The sequence below is a fragment of the Ochotona curzoniae genome, unplaced genomic scaffold, assembly GCF_017591425.1.
Source record: "Ochotona curzoniae isolate NIBS_2020 unplaced genomic scaffold, NIBS_Ocur_1.0 scaffold_4506, whole genome shotgun sequence".
NCBI lineage: Eukaryota > Metazoa > Chordata > Mammalia > Lagomorpha > Ochotonidae > Ochotona > Ochotona curzoniae.
The window spans coordinates 40,660,371-40,684,559 of NW_024467119.1; the positions used below are offsets into that span (position 1 = coordinate 40,660,371).

Here is a 24,189-nt window from a genome sequence, read left to right on the forward strand (position 1 = left end):
AACTCCACTGTTTCATGTCATATATCTAAAATGTACTTTCAATTAAATTAATGGTTTCCTGTTTAAAATAATGCTAACAATATTAGGTAAATTGTGAATGTTTTACAATGTGGTTCAGCACTTTTGTTTTTTTGTTAATTTTTTTCCCTTGGTGAAATCTACCAAAAGTTTAATGAATTAAAATCAGTCATTCATAAAAACTCTTACAAAGAATAGAATAGTACTTTCTCCAGCTTATTCTATCAGCCCAACAATGCTATAATAATAAAATCAAGGATCTCCCAGGAAAATTAAAGATCAATATCTTCTATGAATATAGATGAAACACTCCTGAGAAAAATACTATGAAACAAAACTGCCACAACATAAAGACTTATTACACTGCAAACAAGTGGGACTTACCCCTGGAGTACAAGATTGAGTCAACAACATATAATAAAAAATATAATGCAATATTAACATAATAAAGAAAAATGCACATAACCATCTCATTAGATGTTTAGAAAGCATTTTTCAAAATCCAGTACTTTTTCATGACAACAAAGCACATAATAAACTAGAATCTAAAGGAACTTCCTCAGGTAATGTCCCACAGCTAATACCATACTTTATAATGAAAGACAGACTTCATCTTAAGATTAGGGAAAAACTATGGAAGTCTATTCTTGTCACTTCTATTTGGCTTTGTACCTAATGCGTGCCTCTGGGTAATAAAAGATTGCTAGGAACTGAAGTGTGTTCATACCTGGCTGGAGTTACGTCTTGAAACCCACAGTGGAGATAAGGATTCTTGTTTTTGCATTTTTATGGCACTTTTAAGGTTAGAGTTGCTATACTAACTTCAACATTGGTAGGGAGGTGGCTGCCTTCAGTGGACACAGGAAGCACTAGAGGATAGTGTGTGGTACCCTGCAGCAATCCTCTAGCCATCCTGGCAGCTGTGCCAGGCTCTATTCAGGCCCTTCTGAGACTCTTCAGCTGGAACAGCTTGTAGACAACTTGGAAACAATTCTGAGACCATCACAGGGTTCATCAACAGCTGGAAAATAACAGGAAAGCACAAGGAGCTAAGACTGTAAATCCTTAAAATTTGAAAGGTGATAAAAAGAAATGGCCACTAAAAAATTCAAGTATGTATGACTTTTATGTAAAATACCAAATTCAGGTTATTGTAACCTTAATGTGAGAATGTAGAGTCATATGTAAATGGTAACTTATTATGCAATCTCCCTGTTGCCAAATTTACATACCGAAGAAGAGAACCACACTAAATCCTTCTCCTAAGGTCTTTTTAGAACAGTTAAATTTGGTCTTAGAATGATATTACTGCATGAATTCCATAGTTACAGGATTTTAAGTTTTGGGTTTTTTTTGAAGGGCAATTACAGAGAGAGGAGGGGAAAAGGAGAGGGACAAATGTGTCTTACATACTGGTTCACTTCCCCAAATGGCCACAATAACCAGGAATTGGTCAGGCTGGAGCTAGGAGCTTCATCCGAGTCTGCTGTATAAATGCAGAGCCACAAGAACTTGGACCATCCAGGCCTTTTGCAAGAAGCTGGATTGGAAGTAGAGCAGATGGGACAAGAACTGATTGATGCCTATATGGGATGCTGATGTCTCAGGCAGCCAACTTACCCAGCTGTACTATGATGGGATTATTCATATATGTATAAGCAGAGAAGAGTCTGAGAACTCCCATCCGGTTGTTAGCTACCTAAATGCCTGAAATAGTCTGATCTAGGCTGAAACTGAAGCCTGGAGCTATGAACTAAATTCAGGTCTCCCAGGTGGGTGATGGGAACCCAAGAGGTTAAGCCATCCCTTACTACTGCTTAGGGTCCACATTAGCAGCAACCTAGAGTCAGGATTCAAAACAAGGTATTAAACTCAGGTGTTCTAATATATAACACGAGTGACTTACCTTGTATCTTAACCAAGCTAAACAAGTTTCATTCTGGTATTATAGCTTTGTTGTGTTTGTTTTGATATACAGCTCCAGAATGGCAGACGACGACCACTATTTGAGAACTGAGGAAGTAAGTGTTGTTATCTCACAGATAATTTTATTTAAATGCATTAATATTCCAAAATGGATAGAGGTACCACTAGTAATAGTTATGAGAAAAACTCTAAAGGTGGTGAATAATTAAAATTTTTTTTTCAGTTTCCCTGTTCCTTAATGTGAGGTTGGAGAAGACATATGAGTCCTGCTGTCACATGTTGTTGCATGTAAATTGTGCGGCAGTTCAAATGATGGCCCCCTTACAGTCCTGCTATGGCAAATTACCATGAACCTGGTGGCTTAAATCAACAGAAATATATTTTATCTTTTTCTCAAAGTTCTGAGGGCAAGAAATCCAGGATCTCGATGTTGACAGCGTAGGCTCCTTTAATGGAAGTGTGAAGGAGAACCTGCCCAAGCCTGTCTCCTGATTCTTGGGGGATTCTGGCAAGCCTCAGCATCCCTTGGCTATGGCCGCATCACTGCATTCTCTGATTCCATTGACAAATGTCCTTCCATCCTGTGTGTGTCGACTGTGTCTATATCCATATAGCTCTTTCTTTTTATTTATGGCAGTTTCAGTTGTTGGATTTCAAGTCCCCCCATCTTCCTAACTTGATTAAATCTAGAGACATTTTTTCCAAGTAAGGTTACAAATCAGGTAGTAGGGATTAGGATTTAAACATTTCTCCTCCACCCTTGTTTTTTTCAGGAAGAACACATAGCAACCCACCATAGCCCCTTAAGATATTTAAAATGCATCTAAAGAAGCAGCTAATATGTATTGAGATCTTTATAAATTAAATTTCAGTCTTTATATAATTTTTTGAGCTTTATAGATACTGAGTGCTACTGAGCACCTCTTGTATCTCAAAGGATTTCTTAATTCCCCTAAGCCTCACATATCTCATATACAAGGTTGGGATTCTAGCTACATATTCACAGGGATGTTGAAAAGACTTGAAGACCAGTGAATGTGCTTTGAGAATGTTACGTTAATTTGTTTTGATAATGTTAGCAGTTATGTGGGGCACCGATGTCCTTGTTTTGTTTTCCATCTAGCTTTTTACTTTGGAGAATTTATAAGCTATAAAGCATTAACTAGTCCAACATATCTGTGCTCCCTATTTAAAACTCTGCTTCATTATCTGTACTTACCGTCTTGCTGTACACATAAATTATTATTATTATTAAATTATTATTTAAAAAAATTTTTTTTGGTAATTTGGGAGAGAGCTCGCGTATCTGCCAACTTCCTGAGTGACTATAACTTCCAGGGCTGTCTCGGCTAGAGCTAGGAGTTTGGAATGCTATTCAGGTTTCCCATGGGGTTGCAGGACCCAGCTCCTTTTGCCATCACCTTCTGCTTCCTTGGATACACATGAGCAGGAGGCTGGAATTAAGATCTGGAACAGAACATGAATCAGGCACTCCAGTATGGGAAGTGGCCATCCTAAATGTTGGCTTAACCGCTGTGCCAAATACCTATCCTTTACATTTCTAATGTAATTGTTTTAAGAGCTATTTCAAACTATGAGATGTATTCTATTTATTTGGGCATAATGATCTGACAACATCAACTTTTTGTGGATTAAAACAAGTGGTACACAGACTATGTTCAAGGCGCTATCACTGTAACAGGAGGGACTGCAGTAGTTTCTGCAAGGTGATAGATGCTGTAGTAGATGCCTGCACAGAGGGGACAAAAATGTTGAAGGATCGCTAGGTGCTCCAAAGGCAGTTTTTATTAGGCAGTGATTTGAAAGCTATAATTTGCTGCACTGGACAAGGGGGAGGGATTCCTAGGTATCAGCACATCTGAATGGCAGCCAGCTAAAGCAATCTGAATTTTCTGTCCAATGTGATGCATGTAGAGAAACATCCAGAAAAAATAAAAAAACAGTATTGAAGTACTTTCAGGGATCACTTACTGATTCTACATATAAATAAAATAGACTAGCATTCATAACTCATGATACAGTAGAGTTACACAGAATGACTGAGTCCTGCTTTTTTCACATTAAGATGTTCCTTTCTGATTTTGTTGTTAAAAAATAGTAATACAAGATAAATCTAGGAACATTTTCTTTGACTGCCATGTAAGAGACATTTAGGTACTTATGTTATTAAAACCCTTTGTTTTACCTTTCACTTTTAATATGCCATCTCTAATTCTAACCAACATGAAGCTGTTTCTGCTTGGTTTTAAACCATGCTTTCCTGTCTACACACAGGAAATCTTGTTACCAGGAAACAGTCTTTCATGCCACATGAGGGTTAAAGACTGCCGAGAACATTCATTTTGAAAGTTTTGCACATGTGGGCATTTTTGTGATCCTCAGCCACAGGGGTGGGGCATGTTCTGATACTTCCATGTTTGAGGGGAAGATGTCCTTGATGTTTTTATTTTCTTGTCTTTAGCTTGATGGGTTTTATTTCCTGACGTTCACATGCCCGCAGGGTTTGAGGGTATTCTGGAATTTGCTCTCTTTCCTTGATGTGCTCAGACGCTACGTAAGCAACAGCACAGCATGGTCCCTGCACTGATGGTGCCTTCACTCTCTGTGCAGCCATGTCAGTCCCCCGCATGACCACAGCAAAGGTTTCTCTACCAAATCATCTCTTTGGCTCTGAGACCGATGAATATGCAATAAGAAACTAGGAAACCCATTTTTACTGATTTTTTTAAAATTCCTGTTTACTTTCCAGGAAACAATGAATAGCTTGCTAAGTTTTACTCTTCAACCATAAAATGGAACACAATTTTAATTCTGAACTGATAATTTTTGTTTTTCTTATTGTTGATTTAACTAGGCATGCTGTGTTCCTAGGCTTCCAAGAGCCTCCAATGCATTGCTAAAAAAGGAGAATGGGACAAGTTGTTATATTGGCTATTTAAAAAAATCTAATTGTTTATCAAGATAGAGTTGAGTTTTTTAAAAATATGTTGCATGCCCATAGTATTATTGCTACAATAAACTACAACAAATTATTGCCAACTTGTGAGTGTAAACAATACAAAATTGTTCTCCATTTAATTGTTTGAAAGGCATAGTGACACACAGAGATAAGGGAGAGAGAGATGCCACTTACTGACTTTCTCCTCAAGTGGATGCATACGCACTGCTGGGCCGAGTTGAAGCTGACAGCCAGGAATTCCATCTGGGTGTCCCATTTGGGTGTCCCATTTGGGAGGCAGGAATAAAAGTACCTGAGCTGTGTCATCTGTTTCTTTCCAGCTGGATTAGAGGTGCAGAGTGGCGAGGACTTCAACTGTTTCTCTGATAAGGGTGAGGACATCTCAAGCCATGGCTTCACCTACTATAACCCTCATCCTAAGCTGTTCTTTCTTAGATTTCTTTGTTAACAAACATGGTCCAACTCGACATAAAATGCCATTCACATATGAAATTAATTAGATCTCATGAAAGTATTTTGGAATACTGATTGCATATTTTGGGGTTTTGGATTTCATTCTTACAGTTGTTTCAAGTATTTGACTTTAGATTTAAATTTTCTTCTCTACAGATGTTTCATTTGGATGGTTTGAGTACTACAATATTTAGTTCAGAATTATTTCAACCTGAGATGCCACCACCAACAGGTAAAAAAAAAAAACTCATGCTTATTTCCTTTTGGATTACTTTATATTTTTAAAATTGAGTACTTGTTCATAATCTCTTTTAAAGATCAGTCTTTCAGAATGTTATCTTCGAATGTATTTGCACGAAATTCTGTCTGCCAGGGGAGCTCAGAAAGAATTTTTTACTGAATGTAAGGATTTTCCTTTTTAACTTCTGTCTTTTCTCTCAGTGCTTTTTGAATCTTTTTTGCTCTGTAGCAGACTCATGAGGCAGCCTCAGCTGTTCAGTTCTCTTCCAGAATCATTTGTCTAAAAGCTGTTTATGTGCCAGGCATAGGGAAATGAACTGTAACATGAAAACGAGCACAGTAGATATAGTGCTAGGTTTTAGTTTTGTTGGTTTTTGTTTGGTTTTGTTTTTAAGTCAAAAGGCAGAGTTCCAGGGAAGAGGCTCAGAGAGAGAGAAAATCCTCACCCCCTGGGTCCCTCCCTAGATAACTACAATGACTGGGCCTGGGCAAGGCCAGGATCCTGGAGATTCGTCTGGGTCTGTTTCCTGCTATTTTTCCTAGGTACATCAGCAGGAAGTCGGATCAGAAATGGAGCAACAGGGACTTGAACTGGCACTCATATGAGAGGGTGGCATTGCAGGCAGTGGCTTTACTCGCTTACACCATAAATAATGCTAGTCCTTGGCTTTGTATTCTGACCAATTGAATATGTCACAATCAAAATCCTTCCCATTCATGTAGCTATTAGTTTCATTCTCATACTTTTTAATTGCATTTAAGCAATTCAGTTCACTCAGTTCCTTTTTCATTCGCTGATTATATGTAAGCTTGGTATGATGGCTGTTTTCATGTCCTGTTCACTTCTTACATCATGCAGAGATTCAGCTGGTTTTCAGAACAGTGTGAATTAATCATGATTAACAGGATGTTAATCACAGATCTGGATTTGGATAGTTTTATTTGCTATGAGCTTATTTTCCTTGAAATACTTTATACAACTTATACCTTTCTCGTGTACAATTTTTATGATTACACTGGTGATCATTGTTTATATGAGAATGTTTTTCTGTGTTTCTATAATTAGAAGAATTGCAGGGGAGGAATTTATCTATGCATTAGGCTTCACTAGCAAGAGCCACAACACACTGGTCTTTGTCTTTTTACCTGACAAAGCGTATTTTAAAGGCCTGTGTGTCTATGATCTTGTGAAGTCATATTTAGTTTGAACTCTAGATCAATTTCTTGGTAGTGTCTGTTTCCTGCAAATTCGTTTTTTTTTATTCTGAGGTTCAAAGTATTTTTGATTATATTAATATTTTGTTGAAAATCTAGTAACTTCCTTCTTGGCCACAGGATACATATACATTTTCATTTAATGTATTGTGAATACCAAACAATCCTAAAAAACTTTTTTTGAGTGTTATTTTTTCCTTAGGTTTATATTTTATAGAAATATGATGACCCAAAGAACTATCTAGTAAATATTTTGTGGTCAGAATTTCATTTTTTAGAAACGATTGTGCTATAGCAGTAGAAAAACATTTTAAAATTAATCCTGTAGTCGTGTTTTCCAGTTACTGCCCTGTCGTTTTTATCCATACATTTCTTCCTCCAAGTAAGCTTTGGTTTTTTTGGTTTGTTTTTAAAGTTGTCTTTTTAAAAAAAAAAAAAAAAAGATTTATTTATTTTTATTTGAAAGGCAGACTTTTACATAAGAAAAGGAGAGACCTAGTCTTCTGTATGTTGGTTTACTCTCTAAATGGCCACAACAGCCATAGCTGAGTCAGTCCAAAGCTGGGATCCAGGAACCTCCTCTAGGTTTCCCACATGGATGCAATTTTCCAAGGACTTGGGGCATCCCCCCCACCTTCCTAGGCCATAAGCACGGAGCTGGATAAGAAGTGGAGCTGCTGCAAACCACAACCATATGGGATGCTGTCACCACAGGCTGGAGAGTTAGCCTGCCACACCACTAGGCTGGGCCCTTACGGAAGGTTTATTCAAATTTTAAATGGATAGAGAGGTTATCTAGCCCAGTGCCAACTTGTAATTTTCATATGGATAGTTTAATCTTGTGGATTTATTAAAAATCAGGAGCTTTATTTTGCTGTTGTATTATTATTAATTTGAGTACCAGAGAAACAGAGAGCTTCCATCCCACTGATTCACTCCCGAGATGCCAGTGGTGGCCTGGAGTAGGCCAAGGCTGAAGCCAGAAGGTGGGAACCTAATCCAGGTCTCCTGTGTGAGTGACAAGACTATTTGACTTGAGTCATCACCACCTGCCTCTCACAATCTATGTTAGCAGTCAGTTGGAGTCAGGAGTTGCAGGAAGATATCCAACCCAGGCACAATGATGTGAGCCGCTAGAATCCTGACAAGAGTTTAAACCTAACTGTGTCAGATGTTCACTCCTTGTAGATTTTTTTGAAATCTAAAACTGTTAATACATCTGCAAGTTGTTGAAACAGCTGTTAGGATTATAACTTTCTTCTGCAATTCAAATTTCTTTGCATAATAGAATGTCATGAGATAGAGATGTGACCAGAAGAAAGTTGGCCTTAAAACAAATATATGCATATCAAATCTAATTTTCCAGTGGATTTAACTCTTGAATATTTTCTCTGTGAAGGGGCCTGTCTTCTTAGTAAAATTCTGGAGCATTCTAGAGGACATTGTCGTATAGACTATACGTAGGTGGTATGAAGATATTTGTCTTTCTACTTAGTTTGACTTCTTCAACCCTAATTAAATCCTTGCCATGTTTTATAATTTTATGATTTTAGTTACTTTTTATAGAAGCAATTGACAATGTTGTTTACAGTGTCTATGCTTGAATTTTATGTAGATAAAAGAAGATAATTCACTGTTTCAGACATTGGTCAGTGCTTCTTCGTTTTTTTCCTTTCTTGTATGTCTGTCTTCAGATATGATCAGTCATTTCCAACTGCCTTCCTTGTATATTTTCTTAAATAAAAACAGGAAACAATTATGCCACAATTTCCTTCAGTTCTCTAGCGTTAACCTAAGATAAAAACAGATTCCAAGTTAATTTTTAGTGTCAACTTCAAGATTTATCTCTTCACACAGATTTATTTATCCAAAATAATAGATCTTGAGCTTCTAGGCTAAAGATAATGATGATTAGAATGGACACAGCTACATCATCGTAGAAGGTTTTTTTATTATTAAACATTGACCACATGCCTGTGTTAACTGTAGAGTTATAGGTTATTGTTCCGTTGGCATAAATACAGAAAGAAAGTAGACACGTTCTAATATGAAGCTAATTTGTACATTTTCTGCCAGATATTCTGATTTTCCTTTGAATTTTTAAGCTAGGTACATTTGAGTAATGGATGAAGCGTAGGTTTTTCTTATAATTATTTGGTATGCATCTAGCCCATTAAATTACTTTATATATTGTGCTGTTGAGAGAATGATATTCGACTATTTTTCTGTAAACATTCAAAATTGTGAATAAATGAGAAGAAAATCACCATTTCTGATACACTAAATTGGAGAGGCAGAGGAAACTAATGAACGAGTGAAGGAGAAGAAGTGTTGAGGGATTTAGTAAGACAAAAGAACAGAAACAAGGAAGAGAGCAGAGAGCCCAAGGTCATGGTCTGTGTATTTTGCACATGCACGTTGCTGGCTCAATCGCTTTTATTCCAGATTAAAATATTTGAGGAGTGAAATTCAGTGTCTAATGATGTGAAGGCAGAAGAAAACTTCCTTGTTGTAGGAAGTAGTTGCCTCTTTGAATTGGTGTTCGTGTCATTCTTAAGGATGAGGTTGTGAAGATTATGGGCATCTTTGCCAGCCGTCATGTCTTTCTTGGGTTGGGCTGTGTGCCATCACTAGTTGGCAAATGTTTGCTTCTGTAAAAACAGTGAGACTGTAGTTTTAAGAAAAGGATACATTCAGTGTTTCAAATGAGCCTGAGAAATTGTAGCCTTGTGAAATGAGCTTTAAGAGTTGACTTGAAATCTCTACTAAAACAGTTTGAATTTTTAATTTGCTTTACATTTTCTCAAATTTGAGAAGCCTCACAGTTCTTTTGGTTTCTGTTTGTTTTTGTTTTTAGCAGATGGCCCATTCCTTCAAATATTAGAGCAACCTAAACAGGTAAGAAGATTAAAGGGGTGGATTTTACCTTACATGTTAAATCCCTGTGTCTGATATTAAGATCTCAAGCCTTGAATTATAGTAAATGAATTTTATATTGGAAGTAGATTACCTGGAAAATCATCTACCTTCCAAGTTGTGGAACAACATTAATAGTCCACTTTATCTCTTTCTTCATCATCCTTCTTTCTGTCTTGAGCCCCAACAATTACTCTGATAAAACTTTAAGCATACATCCTTGATATCCTACTATCTCTACCATCTTAATCTATCAGCTCCTCCCAGGAAAGGCATAGAAAGTTCTATTTATTTTCATTTATAAGGAAGAACATTGCAATTCACATACATACACTGTTAGATCCATTAGTCAAGTCCCTAGTACTTCGTAGCCCGCCTCCTTTCTTCAGGAGCACTAGTCTGTCTTTGCATTATGCAACTCAAGGCACAGAAATACTAATGGGAGATGGAATTTTAGGATGCACTGCTGAGTTCTCTTCTCTCTGATATTAGCTTCACACCCAGTTTCTTTGAATCAGAATATTTGGTCTTATCAAGTTGTTAACTCTTACCATTAGGTTTTTTAGAGATAGCTCAGAATGTATAAGGTTACATTACCATGTTCAACTCTGTAGAAATTGATGCTATCAATATTGTGAAAAAGAAAAAGAATCTTTAATACCTACCTATAAGAAGTGTTCATCATTAGGGGATGGAAGTAGCAATATAGTCCTGCACAGAGCTGCAGTAGAGCCACTACACCTCTGAGTGGATGTGCTGATCAAATTTGTGTGAGATTAAGGAAACACACACCTGCTTCTTGAAGTTGCAGTTGCTTTCTGAAGTGTTCTTTTCCTACTCAGATAAACGACATGTCTGCGTTGTATAACACTGAATGAAAGTCAAGAATTTAAATAAGTTTTTACAACATTATGGTTTTCAGGATTTTCAGATTTTCTTTTGTGGAGATGAATCTTAGCATAGACTACTATTATTAGCATATACAGCTTTCTTGAGTGTAATCCGGGATCAGTTATCTATTACTGCTTGAAGACTAAAATTATGTTTAAACTGATTATCAGATATGTATAAATATTTTATGATTAGTCAATTTTGGAGGTTAACTATTGCACCTCCTGTTGGTTTTTCATGTGTTCAGAAATTTCATTCAGTTACCAAAATTAAGCCAATAAAACTTGTTCACAAAAACTGTAAGAGTGAGCATGTAGCCTGTTTCTTTTAAAATTTATTTATCGTATTTATTTGAAAGAAAGAGACTGATAGATTTCCACTTGATGCTTTGCTCCCCAATACCTGCAGCAGCCATGGTTGAGCCAGCCCAAAGCCAGGAGCCTGAATCTCCAGCTGGATCTTCTTCTAGATTCCAGGGACCTGGGTTCTTAAGCCATTAGATCTTCCTCATGAGGTATAAAAATATCAGGAAGCTGCCTTCGAAGTGGATATAGGACTCTATCCCAGGTAATTGAATAGCAGAAGCTGGCATGTAAGGAGGTAGTTTAACACCTGCCCCTGTAGCTTATTTTGTAATTTGAGTTTTATAAGAAGTTAAACAGGAATTGCCCTGAAACTTCACCTCAGAAAGTTGTCCCGAGTCTCCTGAGGCACTGTGTGTAAGCTGTCTTAAGTCCCACTTTGATGAGTTGATCAGACAGGTTCAGAGGCCCCTGTGTGCCTTGAGAAACTTTCCCATACCTGGAAATTGCTTCAGTCCTTACGCGTTCCATGAAGTCTACTTTTCCAGCCAATCTTTAGAAATTAGAGTCCTTGGGCCAAGCTAAAGTCCTCACCTTGAAAGCACTAGGATCCCATATGGTCGCAGGTTCTAATCCCAGCAGCATCACTTCCCATCCAGCTCCCTGCTTGTGGCCTGGGAAAACAGTCAAGGACAGCCCAAAGCCTTGGGACCATGCACCAGCGTGGGAGACCTGGAGGAAATTCCTGGCTCCTGGGTTCAGATCAGCACAGCACCGGCCATTGCACTCAAAGGGGAGTGAAATATTGGACGGAAGATCTTCTGTCTCTCCTCCTCTGTATATCTGAGAAAAAAAAAAAGAAAGAAGAATCCTTGGAGATTATAGGAACAGTTCCAGATGTTTTTCAGAGAGTTCAAATTAGAAATCACAAGACCCTATGAAGTATGAAGAAATGTGGTACCACCAAGGCCAGTGCTTTGCATAGTGGGTCAAGCTCCCAACCACATTACTGGCATCCCATATCGGTGCCAGTCTCAGTAGGGCTGCTCCACTTCTGATCCAGCCTCCTAATGCATCTGAAAAAGCAGCAGAGAAAGCCCAAGTGCTTGAGCCACAGCGTCCACATGGGAGAACTAGAAGAAGCTCCTGGCTACTGGCTTCGGCCTGACCCTAACCCAGCTATTGGTCATTTAGTGAACCAGTAGATGGAAGACCTTTCTGTCTCTTCCTCTCTCCCTCCCTACTTTGCCTTTCAAATACATTTTTAAAAATTTTAAAAAGAAATATCCACCATTTAAATTGGGCAAAAATTCAGAGCTGTTCAAAGCTTTGTGTTTGAGTGTGGAATAGAAACCCCCCCCAATTGGCAAGCAGTGTGTGTTATAGGGCACTCCCAGTGGCCTAATGGTCTTATACTGTTTATTGAAGTCAGTCCCAACAGTAAAAGAAAATGACCAGTGTGGATATGTTTTAATGTAGTTTGACTTAATGTTCTTTTCACTCAAGTGATTTTAATGACAGGGAAAACCATCCAGTCAGATGACTGTATGTTATAAACTATCAAGTACTACCACAAATAGACACTGTTGTGAAATTGCATCTTTTTGGAAATAGAATGAAAGCTCTTTTAATAAAATGGTGAAGTCCATTTCTCATATCTGTCCTGGTTTTATTCTTTATATTCAAATAGATTTAATTATAATTTCACCTTATGAATCATAAAATGTTAGAACTGGAATACACCTCAAAAGATAGCCTAATATAATCTTACTTGTACAGATGAAAATACATGGCATTTAGCATGTTAATCAGCTTGTAATCCACAAAGCAGAGGTTTCTATCCAACTCTTCATCAATGAATTAATATTAAAATTCCAGGGCTAGATCATATTTAAGGGAACTATCTAGTTTTGTATTCATTTAGGTCAGTTAGCATTCAAGTTTGGACTGGAACAAGTCAATTATCATAAAAAACAAATCTTTCCCTCTGAACTGTTGAGAAACCTACCAGATGGGTAGCCTAGTCTAGGATTTGGTCTGTAACGCTGGTGCAGATATTTCTGTGTTCTCTACAGTGGCTGTAAACAGTAGATGAAAGGATTCCTTTAAATAAGAGACAAAGAAGCATAACTTTTAGTAATATGGCAAAGTTCAGAGTTTTTCAGCTGCAATTTGAGATGAGGAAGCTGTGATTCAAACAAGCGCAGCACATCAAGTCCAGCAGCTTCACCTCTTTGGCAGTTTGCTGTCCACCTATGCATGTCACAAGAGGTTCCACAGGATGGGGCCCCTGGCCTTTCCGCCATGTTTCAGTACACAAATCACACAATGTCCTCTTCATAATGAGAGGACAGGAGAGTGACTCTCTTTTACAGAGACTCACTGTTTCATAGTTTCATGAATTTTTCTTTTCACTTGCAGTGTATGCAAGTCCTAAAAGTGTGCTTGTAACTGTCACTTAACAATTTAACGAACATTTCTCAAACTTACTGGGTCCTTGTTTGCCTTTGCAGAGAGGATTCCGTTTCCGTTATGTGTGTGAAGGCCCATCCCACGGTGGACTTCCTGGTGCATCTAGTGAAAAGAACAAGAAGTCCTACCCCCAGGTCAAAGTAAGTTTGTGATGCCCTTTCGTGTGAATTCTGGAAGACTGGCATTCCTAGGAGCAAAAGCAAAGAATGCTTTAGGTGACTATCATTTGTTTTTTTCCCCTGAACTGTGAAGCATTCATGGGAGTATTAATATTTTAATAGGAATTCTGTTACCTTTCAATAGGACCGATAGATTTTAAAACCCTATTAACATTTCTGTTAGTAAAATATTCTCAACATTAGCAACTGAACTTTTTCTTAATCATTTTAGAGATTTAAAAAATATGTATACTCTCTGAAAGTATTGTCTTTGAAAGAAATTTCTGTTAACAAATTTTTAGACTTTGTAGGGGGAAAAGACAAAACAGATGACTGAGTGTATGAATTACAGCCATCCTTCAGATTTGCAGATTCCACATCGAAGTTTTGACTAAATGTGGATTGGAAATACTTGCAGGAAAATGGTCTGGGCTGAACATGCAGACTTGTTTTTCTTGCCATTGTTCCCTAAGCAATATAGTATGGCAAGTATGTACAAACATTCTCATCTTGTTGGGTATTATAAGTAGTCTAGTGATAATTTCAAGTGTATGGGATGGTATGCTTCTGTTATAAGCAAATACTGCCCCTTTGTATACAAGACACTTGAAAATTCATGGATTTTGCTGTCCACAGATTTTGTTGAAACCAATTCACATACACATTGAGGGACAACTAAGTATGATACATTTTCTGAAATCACCAATCGAGTTTAGAATCTGTGTGTGTTTGCATTTAGTAGGTTTATCTAAGACTTATGCACAAAAGGCAAAATTATTAATAGTACATAGTTGGTAAGATCTTTTGGAAATTCAATGAGAAACTGTTCAGCAGACAGCTTGGAAGTCCTGCACCTGAACGGCCTGGTAACCACTTGTAATAAACTGCTTCATGATGTGCCTTGTGTTTGCTTGGGTGTACTTTTGCCACCTTCAATTTTATTTTTGGTTTTTAGATAAAATGTCTTCCTCCGGGTTACTTTGAGTTTTATGTTTTCATAACCTAATGCCATGTTTCATACACTGATTCATAGTAGCTTTGCAGATGAACCAGTTGACAATTGCAACTTGCACATTTCAGAAAGTTTTATTTGTTCAGTTCCAAGGCTTGGGCAAAAGGTTGTCTTATGGTTCTTATAAGGTGTCCATGCCTCTCAGAATGTAAAATATTTTGGCCACAATATTTTTGTTATTTTGTTCTTGTAAAGAAATAAAACTCATTAGCAGGCCCTTTAGAAAACTGTCAAGTAAGGAAGTTGTTCTTTGGTTTTCCAGCCTTGCATTTGGTTTCTCTTGTTTTATCATGTCATGCTTCTTGGCCTAGGGCTATCAAGATTTCTATCTTTGTTCTAGAGTGGAAGACCAAATACTGATTTGATGCCATTCATTACCCTCGAAGTGAAATTCATTCATATTATACAGTATGGAACGTACTAATCACATTTGCCTTTTTTTTAAGTTGGCTATTTTTTTAAGCTATAGTTATGTAGTAAGAGGTTTTTCTCCCATTAAAGATAATTAGGCAGGTGGATGAACTGTCTCTAGTCCACAGCAGAACACAGCATAGGACCTCACGTCCTTCAGAACATGAATGAGGAAGGATGAGCGATAAAGAAGTACTGAGTATTGACTAAGTACTGGACATATAGTCTTTTAATCTTCATAACAACTTCATTAAGTAAGAAGTGCGGGAAGGAGTTCACTTGGCTTTCCTATGGGACTAGGGGCTCAGTCAGCAGCACACTTGCTGCAGATTGGAGGTGCGGAGGGCAGGGCCTGGGCAGGCGGTGGTAAGTTAAAGCACTGAGAACTCGAACTGAGCACGAAAAGGGTAAGAGACCCAGGGGCACAAGTGCCTGGGTGTCTGGAGTCAGACACAGCACCTGCCTTCTCAGTACACGAGCCTGTGTGTCATGCTTGTAAGTGTTGTATTTATTTATGAGAAGCATATAAATTATAAATAGTACAGATTGTTCACGAACTATTTATTGCTACTATTCTCGTGTTTTGTGGGTAGGGAGCAATTCTTGATACTAAAAAATCACAGAATTAACTTTTTAAAAATGTATTGACTCATAAAAAACATCGTATATACAGTTATGCTTTGTCTTCATACACCCTTTGCATGTGGTGATTGCTTGTAGTGTACCTAACAGAGTATGTCAGAAATGAAACGGCATACTAGGTGCTATATGCTCTTGTCGAATCAAGAATTTAATATTCAGCAGGAAATACAGATACATAAATAATAACAAATTCAGTCTAAGTATAAATGTGGAAGATTAATCATTATTAAATGTCAGCTACGGCTAAAGCATTTATGTTTTATTCACTAATTCCAGGTTATATTCATTAAGCATATATTCAAGGTATAGGAAAAGGAGCTTAAATAATGTTAACAAGCTGTTCTCATACCTTTAGCCTGACATTAACTGTGAGTTTAAATGGCTCTGCTGTCCCTAAGTTAAAGGAGGTAGTTTTATTTTAGAAACATTTTCCAAAAAAATATTGATTTGTTTATTTGAGAAGCAGAGTGACAGAGAGAGTGAAAGAGAAGTGACATAAAGGTAGACTTTGCATCAGCTGGTTTACTCCCAAAATGACTGCAACAGCTAGGGTAGGACCAGACTGAACCTGTCAGTCAGAACTCCATCCAGGTCTCCCATGTTGGGGACAGGAATTCAAGCACTATAATCGCGCTCCATTGCCTTCCAAGTGCATTGGCAAGGAGCTGATCAGAAGCAGCACAGCATTGAAAGCAGTAGCTTAACTCTGTGCACCATGACCCTGGCTACTCATAGAGTCTTGACCAGAAGGATGAAGATGAGGGAAAGAGACAAGCATGAGGCATTTGTTTGCAGAACTTTTAATCCCATCCCTTCCATTGATATTTTTCATGAAGAATTATTAAGGGTGGCCTTCCAGTTATATGATTTTAAGTCCTCTTTCCCTCTAATATAAGTGGGGGAAAGTTGCTGTCAGCAGGTGTCACTTCTGAGCAGGAACTTTTCAGTCGTGTATCTGCCCTAAAACAGTTGTATTTAGCACCTGCATGATGGGTGCTGCGGGGAAGCACCACAGAAGGTATACTTGGATCAGATGGGACATTTGGAGTTAGCAAAGTTCTTTATTGTGGGTGACTGTCCAGTGTGTCATTGCATTACTGGCAGCATCCTTGGCCTCTGGTCACCAGCATCACAAGAATGGGAGACAACCAAAAATGGCTCTAAGAATAACCAGTATCCTCTGGGAGACAAAAGCCATTCCTGTTTGAGAACTGCAGATCTAGTGTTCAATGTGAAATCTAACTAGCTTTACTCCTTTGTTTACTTTTCTCTGTAAAACTGTATCAAGGACTCATAGATAACATGGAATTGGTCATACATTTTTTAACACAATTATGCAGACATATTTTACTAACAGTAAGTACTTTTGCAAGTAGGTATTTCTCGTTTTCAAAGATGCTCACTGTATAATTTTTTTCTAGAATCTCTGAGTTAGTATACCTGCCTGTTCAAGATAAAGAAAAAACAATCTTAACCATTCCAGAGTCTATGCTAACTTCATACTTACAGACTATGGAGGTGTTCTGTTGACCATTGTAAATATAGTGAGGAATCAGGGAAAGCACCCACACTGACACCCAGAATCCATTCCCACAGTAACATCACAGGGAGGGTGTTACTACAGGCCACAAAGAAATGCAGCTTTCTAAGTGCCACATTCCAAGTAAGGCAGTTGCCTCTATCTCTTCTGCAGCCTGTCTACCATCTTCGCTCCCTGTCTTCTTGTCAGGCACCCTAAAAGATGGTAGGGTCTTTGTGCACTTACCCATATACAAAGAGCAGCAATGTCTTGGGCCAACCCACATGTTAGGGGAGCTGACCATGTGTTGGGACTCTGAACACAAAACTGCACTATACACACCACGCACACTTCCAAATTCCTTGGATCATCTTCCTGATTCCTTAGATCATTGTCCACATTTGACATCCCAAGTTAAATTCATTTTGAAAACCAAGTCTAGGAACCTACACAAATCCTACAATTTCTCCTAGAATTGTGTCCCATGTGTTAAACTCTGTTTCAGATAAGCAGGTAAAGACTAGGCTTACACACCCTGTCATCCTTAGAGATTAATTCTAGAACATGGGCTCTGCATGTTTCTTTCATTATCTGAGAAGAATCACATTCAGCTGATGTCTTTTCTGTTTCTTAATTACATAAAAAATTTCAGTGATATAACAGCATGGTCCATCATGTAGATTTCATAGATACTAGTATTTTTACCTGGTTTACACTGGCCTATGTGTTTCTCCTAAATAACTTGCAATTAGAATTGCAACCACACCTGCCTGTCACATTGTCCTCTTTCCTTGTCTGTCAGGAAACCACTATTCTGCATGCTCATTCTCTGAGATGGAGTTCTGTTTTTACTACACAAGTAAGCATTCCTATATGCTGGCCTTTTTCAGAAAGTGAAATTTCACTAGCTTCAATTCATTGTTTTGGTTATATGACTGTTTCAGGCCCAATAAGGGCTAAAGCTCCATGAACCTTGCAAGGTTCACACATTGATTCTTCAGAATTACGATTACCATCAAGATAAAATATTAATTTACATTGTGGAGTATGTGGCTATCCTTACAGCAATGTATATGCTAGCAGACAATCCAGGGAAAAAAAATATGCAAATCAGTTCATGTTGTGTCCTTTTAAGGAAAACTTCCTGTTGCTATGCATAAATAATCTATTGGTGCTGTCCCATAAAAGTTCCCTTTAAAGTTTCTTGTCATGATTTCATCATGGAGCTCTTGGTGGAAGAAGCTGGCAGAAAAGCACAGGAATCTTCCTCTAGGGCAATCCAAGCCTGTCCATGCCTGTTGTTGACTCAGCAAGGAGTGCCAGGGAAGACTCATTGCCTTCTTTTTCCCGAAAGCCATGCATGCATTAAAAAAAAAAAATTAAAAAACAAAAAACTGCCTTCCTCTTCACAGAGGTGGAACGGGGCCAAGAGGAGAAGCCTTGTGGAGCCTCAGGCACCTTCACTGGCTTTTTAAGTGGCCAGCACCACTTTCCCTTCCTGAGTGGCAGGATGCCATCTGCTCAGCAGGTTCTAGGTAAAGCAGAAATTAGTAGCAGTGCCTTAGAGTCCAAAGCAAAAGGAACTCACCAGTTACTGGTCTGATTTTCTCTGTTGTTAGTAGTTTAAAAATGTCAGGGGTTTGTAAGACAGCTGGTACAGGTGCATCTGTTTTGAATCAAATGTTGTCCAAAAGCTATGTCTCACTTAGGTGTTCTGTCCATGAACTTTTATATAGAACAGAAGGCATTTGTTGAAATGCTTGTATCAACAATAGCTTTTTGTTGTCTGCTATCCACAACTGGTTTTAAAAAAATGGCTCTACTCTTCCTGCCTCACACTTTAAAATAATAAATGTGTAGTTTCTGTGAAGGTCCAATGACAGAACTGACTGGTCTGCTGTGGCATTTGATTAGATCTCATATCTTTACATAGCCTGCCCTTCCTTTGTATAGACTCGTCTGAATGAGGAAATTTGCCATTTTAAATATCTAGTTGGAATACCGATTTTGAGTAATTTCATCTTAACTACTTAAAAGAATGGGGGGAAAATATCATTGATAATCAGTGGAGTATGAATACAGAACCCAATTCATGGCATCTTGCCGGAGTCAGCTCCAGTTGAGTTCGGAGCTCGAGAAGGGTGCGTGAAGTAGGCGTAGAAAGAAGAGACGGACCACTACAATTTCAACATCATTGTGGACCACGCGAGAAAGCTGTCTGCTTTATTTATACAGAAGCAGTACACAGTCTTTTTTTTATGGCATTTTGACATAGCTTCAAGGGGGGCACAATTTACAACCGCTTGAGAGGCGAGTGAGGGAGGATCCCACATTCTTTCTCGGCTTGCCAGCCCCTACTTACTTCCCTCAAGTCTGGGTCCCATCCTTGGCACTGTCTGTGACAACCAGACCCCTACCTTGAATTATGCATGGGAAAAGGGCTGAGAACTTGGTTTATGGGGATTAGGGTATTGGCACCAAAGGTCATTAGGTCTGCAGGCCCACACAGTTTGCTAACTAAGCAAGAGTTACAACGACGGAAGGAACTGCAATTAGCAATGAGCCATGTTTACTCTATTTAGGTTTCTGCTGTACAATGGGCAAGTAAATGTTTCCAAAGATAACTCTACAGATAGTTTCACCTTAAGACAGGACATTATCCATTCTGATGTTGCAGCCAACATTTTCTCAGTAGACGACACATCTTATTCAGTAATACATTCCTACTACAATTCTTATTCTATAACTTATCCATCACTTAATGAGAGAAATACATTAAAAGAGAAGAAATATAAAAATCTAAGGCAAAAGTTTCAAACATTAAATCCCTCTACAATTGTAGGCTCTATAACCTCATAAATGATCAAACAATAATCAAAAGTATACATGATGTTAGTAAAGTCACCCTATTTCCTCTAGTTAAAAATTATGAAGGCAGCCAAAGCAACTACATTTACTATGTTCTAAAGAGTTGAGAGTTGCAAGGACAGGCTAACCTTTAAGGTCACAGTAGCTATATTTGGCCATAGCAGGATAGCCTTTAGGATCACAGTAATTATACTTTTGCCATAGCAGGATGGCCTTTTGGGGTCACAGTAATTATAACAGGAAAACCTTTAGGGTCCCAGTAACAGGATAGCTATATTTTTTGTCATAGCAATTTCAACCCATACTCCCATCACTTCCATTAGTTTGTGAAACTCTTATCAGGCCATTTCCCAGAAAGCATGCTAAATATTTGGGCCAGATCTCAGAGCAATGGTTAGGCACACAATAAGGTGTCTGGAAACAGCATGGGCTTAATTGTACTCCTATGCGCAGTTAAAGGCCCACTCAACAAGACACTATCAGTAACATTAACTTTTAAGCTCATGTTGGTTGTAAAAGCCATCTCACAGGGGCAAACTATGCCTAATAGATTGCAGAATTCTTAGTGGGGTGGTTGAGTGTCCATGCAAACAGGAGGTGAGACTGCGTCAAGGTGGTCAGAGAGAAATCTGCCGGGCCCTGCCAAACAGCTGTAAGCTCCCCCAGGCCCTGCCAAGCAGGGGAGCTGTTCTCTTCACACCTTCGTGTCATCCATACCTACTGCACAGACCCCAGCACATCTGTTAGTATTTCCTTTGGGACCAAAAGCTATAAACTGTGCTAAGATCCGTGTCCCCAACATGCATTTTATCCTGTAGTCTATCAGAAGAAAATTGCTCATTGAAGAGATGGGCTTCATTTTTTTGGGTCTGTGGATCCAATTTTGTTGATTTTATAGAGTCCTTGGATTTCTCAATTTATCTGCAGAATGTTTTGTGTGTGTGTGTGTGCACGCACATTTTTTGCAACTTTTCATCAGATTGTCAAAGGGAAAAGACTTGAATGTAATTAAAAGCCATTGCTGTAGGGTGTAGGTCACTTCGGGTTTTTGACAACAGCTAATTAAAACACTGGTCCCTATAGTGTTGTCTTAATCTTTTTTCTTTCTTTGTGTTTCTTAAATATTATTTACACGTGACTAGAAATGCTTCCTATTGCTAAATACATAGCCAAGGACGCCTCCCTTTAGTTTGCAGAAGGTGAGAGCAGGTATGGCACAAATGTAACAGCCAGGAACGACACATAGGCTTCACTTCTTTCTCTGTCTTTTCTATCCATGTGCTAATTAAACATGAATCTAACCATTAGCGTTTGAAGCCAAAAAAGGTTAAGACAACTCATTCAACAAATATTCATTTTGCACTGTTAAGTACTGTTGTTGACAAGCAGACAGAACTTTCTCCTATTTGTAAGTATAATTTAGATGCCCAGATAATTTCTCTTTCAAGTGGTTCTAAAGTTTTCCATTTGGCCCCCCAGAATGAAATACTACCTTGTCAAATACTTATTAAAATAACCCTCTGAATCTGCTGCATATTAGCAAAATTACCATTATAAACTGGAGAAAGCTGCTCATTGGAGTGAAATATGATCTGTAGAAATTGTTCAGGACATCATGGGCTTCTTTAGTCGACCAGAAGTCTGACTTTTGCATTTTGTTTTTGTTGGTTCTGCTTGGTGGCTTTCATGTGTTGCCCGTTTCCATTTTTCTCACCTTAACACTTCCCTAAATACATTATTAATCCTAGAGCCAGTTTTCAACCTGACGCAAACCTAGATGGCTTCTTCTAAGCCCAGTAGTTTCAGTCTGAAGACCTTGATGTAGCAGCTCTTCATTCTTTGGGAATCCTGGTTTTATTTTTTTTAAAGATTTATTTTATTTTTTTATTGGAAAGACAGATATACAGAGAGGAGAGACAGAGAGGAAGATCTTCCATCCGATGATTCACTCCCCAACTTACTGCAATGGTCGATGCTATGCCAATCCGAAGCCAGGAGTCTCTTCCGGGTCTCCCAAGTGGGTGCAGGGTCCCAAATCTTGGGCCGTCCTCGACTGCTTTCCCGAGCCACAGGCAGGGAGCTGGAAGGGAAGCGGGGCTGCTGGGATTAGAACCGCCGCCCATATGGGATCCCGGGCGTGCAAGGCAAGGACCTTAACCACTTGCGCCACCAGGGAATCCTGGTTTTATAAAATCACGTACTACTGATTGTTTTGGTAAGATGAGTACACAGAGGCACTGTAACCCTAAAATGTCTGCCACAGCTTGCCCTTACAGACTAGTTGTCAGTCCTGCAGATCTAAAAGGGAAATTTTAAGTCTTGCTGAAGCTTCCACCTCTTCTCCACCCATGCCAGGTAGAACCCTGGGACAAATCCTGCAACATACCTGATAACTCAAAGAGCTCTCATGGAAGTGGACTAGAAGGTGCATGCAGATTTCAAATATGCTGGTAGCCTTTAGACCCCGTTCACTGAACAGATGATCATATAGCTTCCTTTGCTTTTGTGTATCATCTTATGTGATCATCACAGTAACTCTGTCAGAGCCTATGATCCCCCTTTTACTTAAAAAAAAAATTGAAGGTGGAGAAGGATAAAAACAAAAACAACTGACTTTGGTTCTCACAGTTTGTAGATGATGGAGCCCAGGGTTTCAGTTCAGGCAGTGTGACGGGAGAGTGCACACTGTAACCATCATGGGTTAGTACCATTTACCATGTTGGGAAGGATCCCTCTTCACTCACAGGCGTCTGAACACAGTGGTTCTGGATCATAGGTATGCATCAGAGTCACCCCCAAAATGTTGTAACCATAGAAATGCCTGGAGCCCATTACAAACAGTGCATCATCTGACCACACTGCGTCAATTCTGCGATAATTCCCAATGACTTGTGTCATTATACAGTGATAGCATGTGGCAACCAGTGGTTGAATAGATAAATCAAGGTATAAGCATGGAATATAATATGATATGACTGGATTGTTGAAAATTGATAGAGCTTTCTGTATGACATAGAAAACTCCTGTTTAACTGATGTAAAGAAAAAAGCAGTGTTCTAATTTTTTTTTCTTACTGGCTGGTTATAGATATTAATCCCTTTTTATAAAGGCTAGGATGAAGTATGTGGGTGAATTGGTTGAAACTTGATTCCAGTTTGAGTAATAGGAAATTGGACTGAAAGAAAAATATGTGGGGCAAACTCAGCTACAATTTCCATCATGTTTATTTGAAGATAAAAGAGACAAAAACTAGTCTGAGGAATCTGTAGGAGATATCAGTGTGCTTCTCAAGCCTTATTATACATGAAAAAAAAATCCAAGACTTATTAAAAATGTCAGTTTTCTTCCATTTCCAAAGTGTGGTAACAGTACATAATCCTAGTACTGCAAAACCCCTAGAAATATATCCAGAACAAAAATGGAATGAACATTTCCTTTAGTGGATAGTTGAACCTACAATAAAGCAAGTTACTCAGGAACTGTGAGACAAAAGGATTATCCAAAGGAAAAAATAGATCTAAATGCAATGGGATACAGGTGCTCCTTGAAGTGACAGCTTACTCTAGGAATATTTTTGCTGACCAAGACAGTTGAAAAGCTTGGTTATTAACAGCTTCTCAGACACCAAGGGAAAACTTGATCTGTGATATGGGGAGAGCTACAGTTGCCCACTTAAGTTAGGATCGTGGAACATAAGACATAGAGGAGACAGAAGTGGCCTAGGTTCTAGGAAATCAAAAGGTATACTACCTTTCCTGAAAACCAAGCCTGATGCGTTCAGCAGTTCAAGTTTAGACTCCTATTCAAGGAATCTAGGAAACCCCCCAAGTCTAGAGTTAGTATGTGGTTCCAGATTGGTGACACCTTCGAAGCATAGCAGAAGTCAATCATGGGTAGCTTTAACTAATATGAACAGAAATTATTAAACACTTTAGTTATTAAGCCAGGATGATTGATTTTAGGGCTAGGCACAATAATGATTTCTAGTTTTTCTAGTTATAAGCAGTGCTATTTAATTTCACTGAGCCTTATTTAGCCTTCTCTTCAAAACTGAAATAATACATTCTTTTAGGATATGTGTATAAATTGAACTGTTCAATGCATGATACACAATAAATGCCTAAAAAATAGTTTCTTCTACTTTCATATACTCAAATAGACCAATA

At 38.4% G+C, this 24,189-nt stretch overlaps 1 protein-coding gene across 3 annotated transcripts in view; it reads left to right on the forward strand.

Annotated features, from left to right (window-relative positions):
- Positions 1–24,189, forward strand: part of NFKB1 (nuclear factor kappa B subunit 1) — a 118,361-nt gene that overhangs the window by 24,013 nt on the left and 70,159 nt on the right. Inside the window, exons 2-5 of one of the 3 annotated variants that reach the window (XM_040966564.1) lie at positions 1,997–2,039; positions 5,534–5,609; positions 9,690–9,730; positions 13,455–13,553. In XM_040966564.1, the coding sequence (XP_040822498.1) occupies positions 2,004–2,039; positions 5,534–5,609; positions 9,690–9,730; positions 13,455–13,553 (252 nt within the window). In that variant the 5' untranslated portion in view covers positions 1,997–2,003. The remainder of the gene's footprint in view (positions 1–1,996; positions 2,040–5,533; positions 5,610–9,689; positions 9,731–13,454; positions 13,554–24,189) is intronic. The other 2 variants (XM_040966565.1, XM_040966566.1) reach the window with 2 other exon arrangements.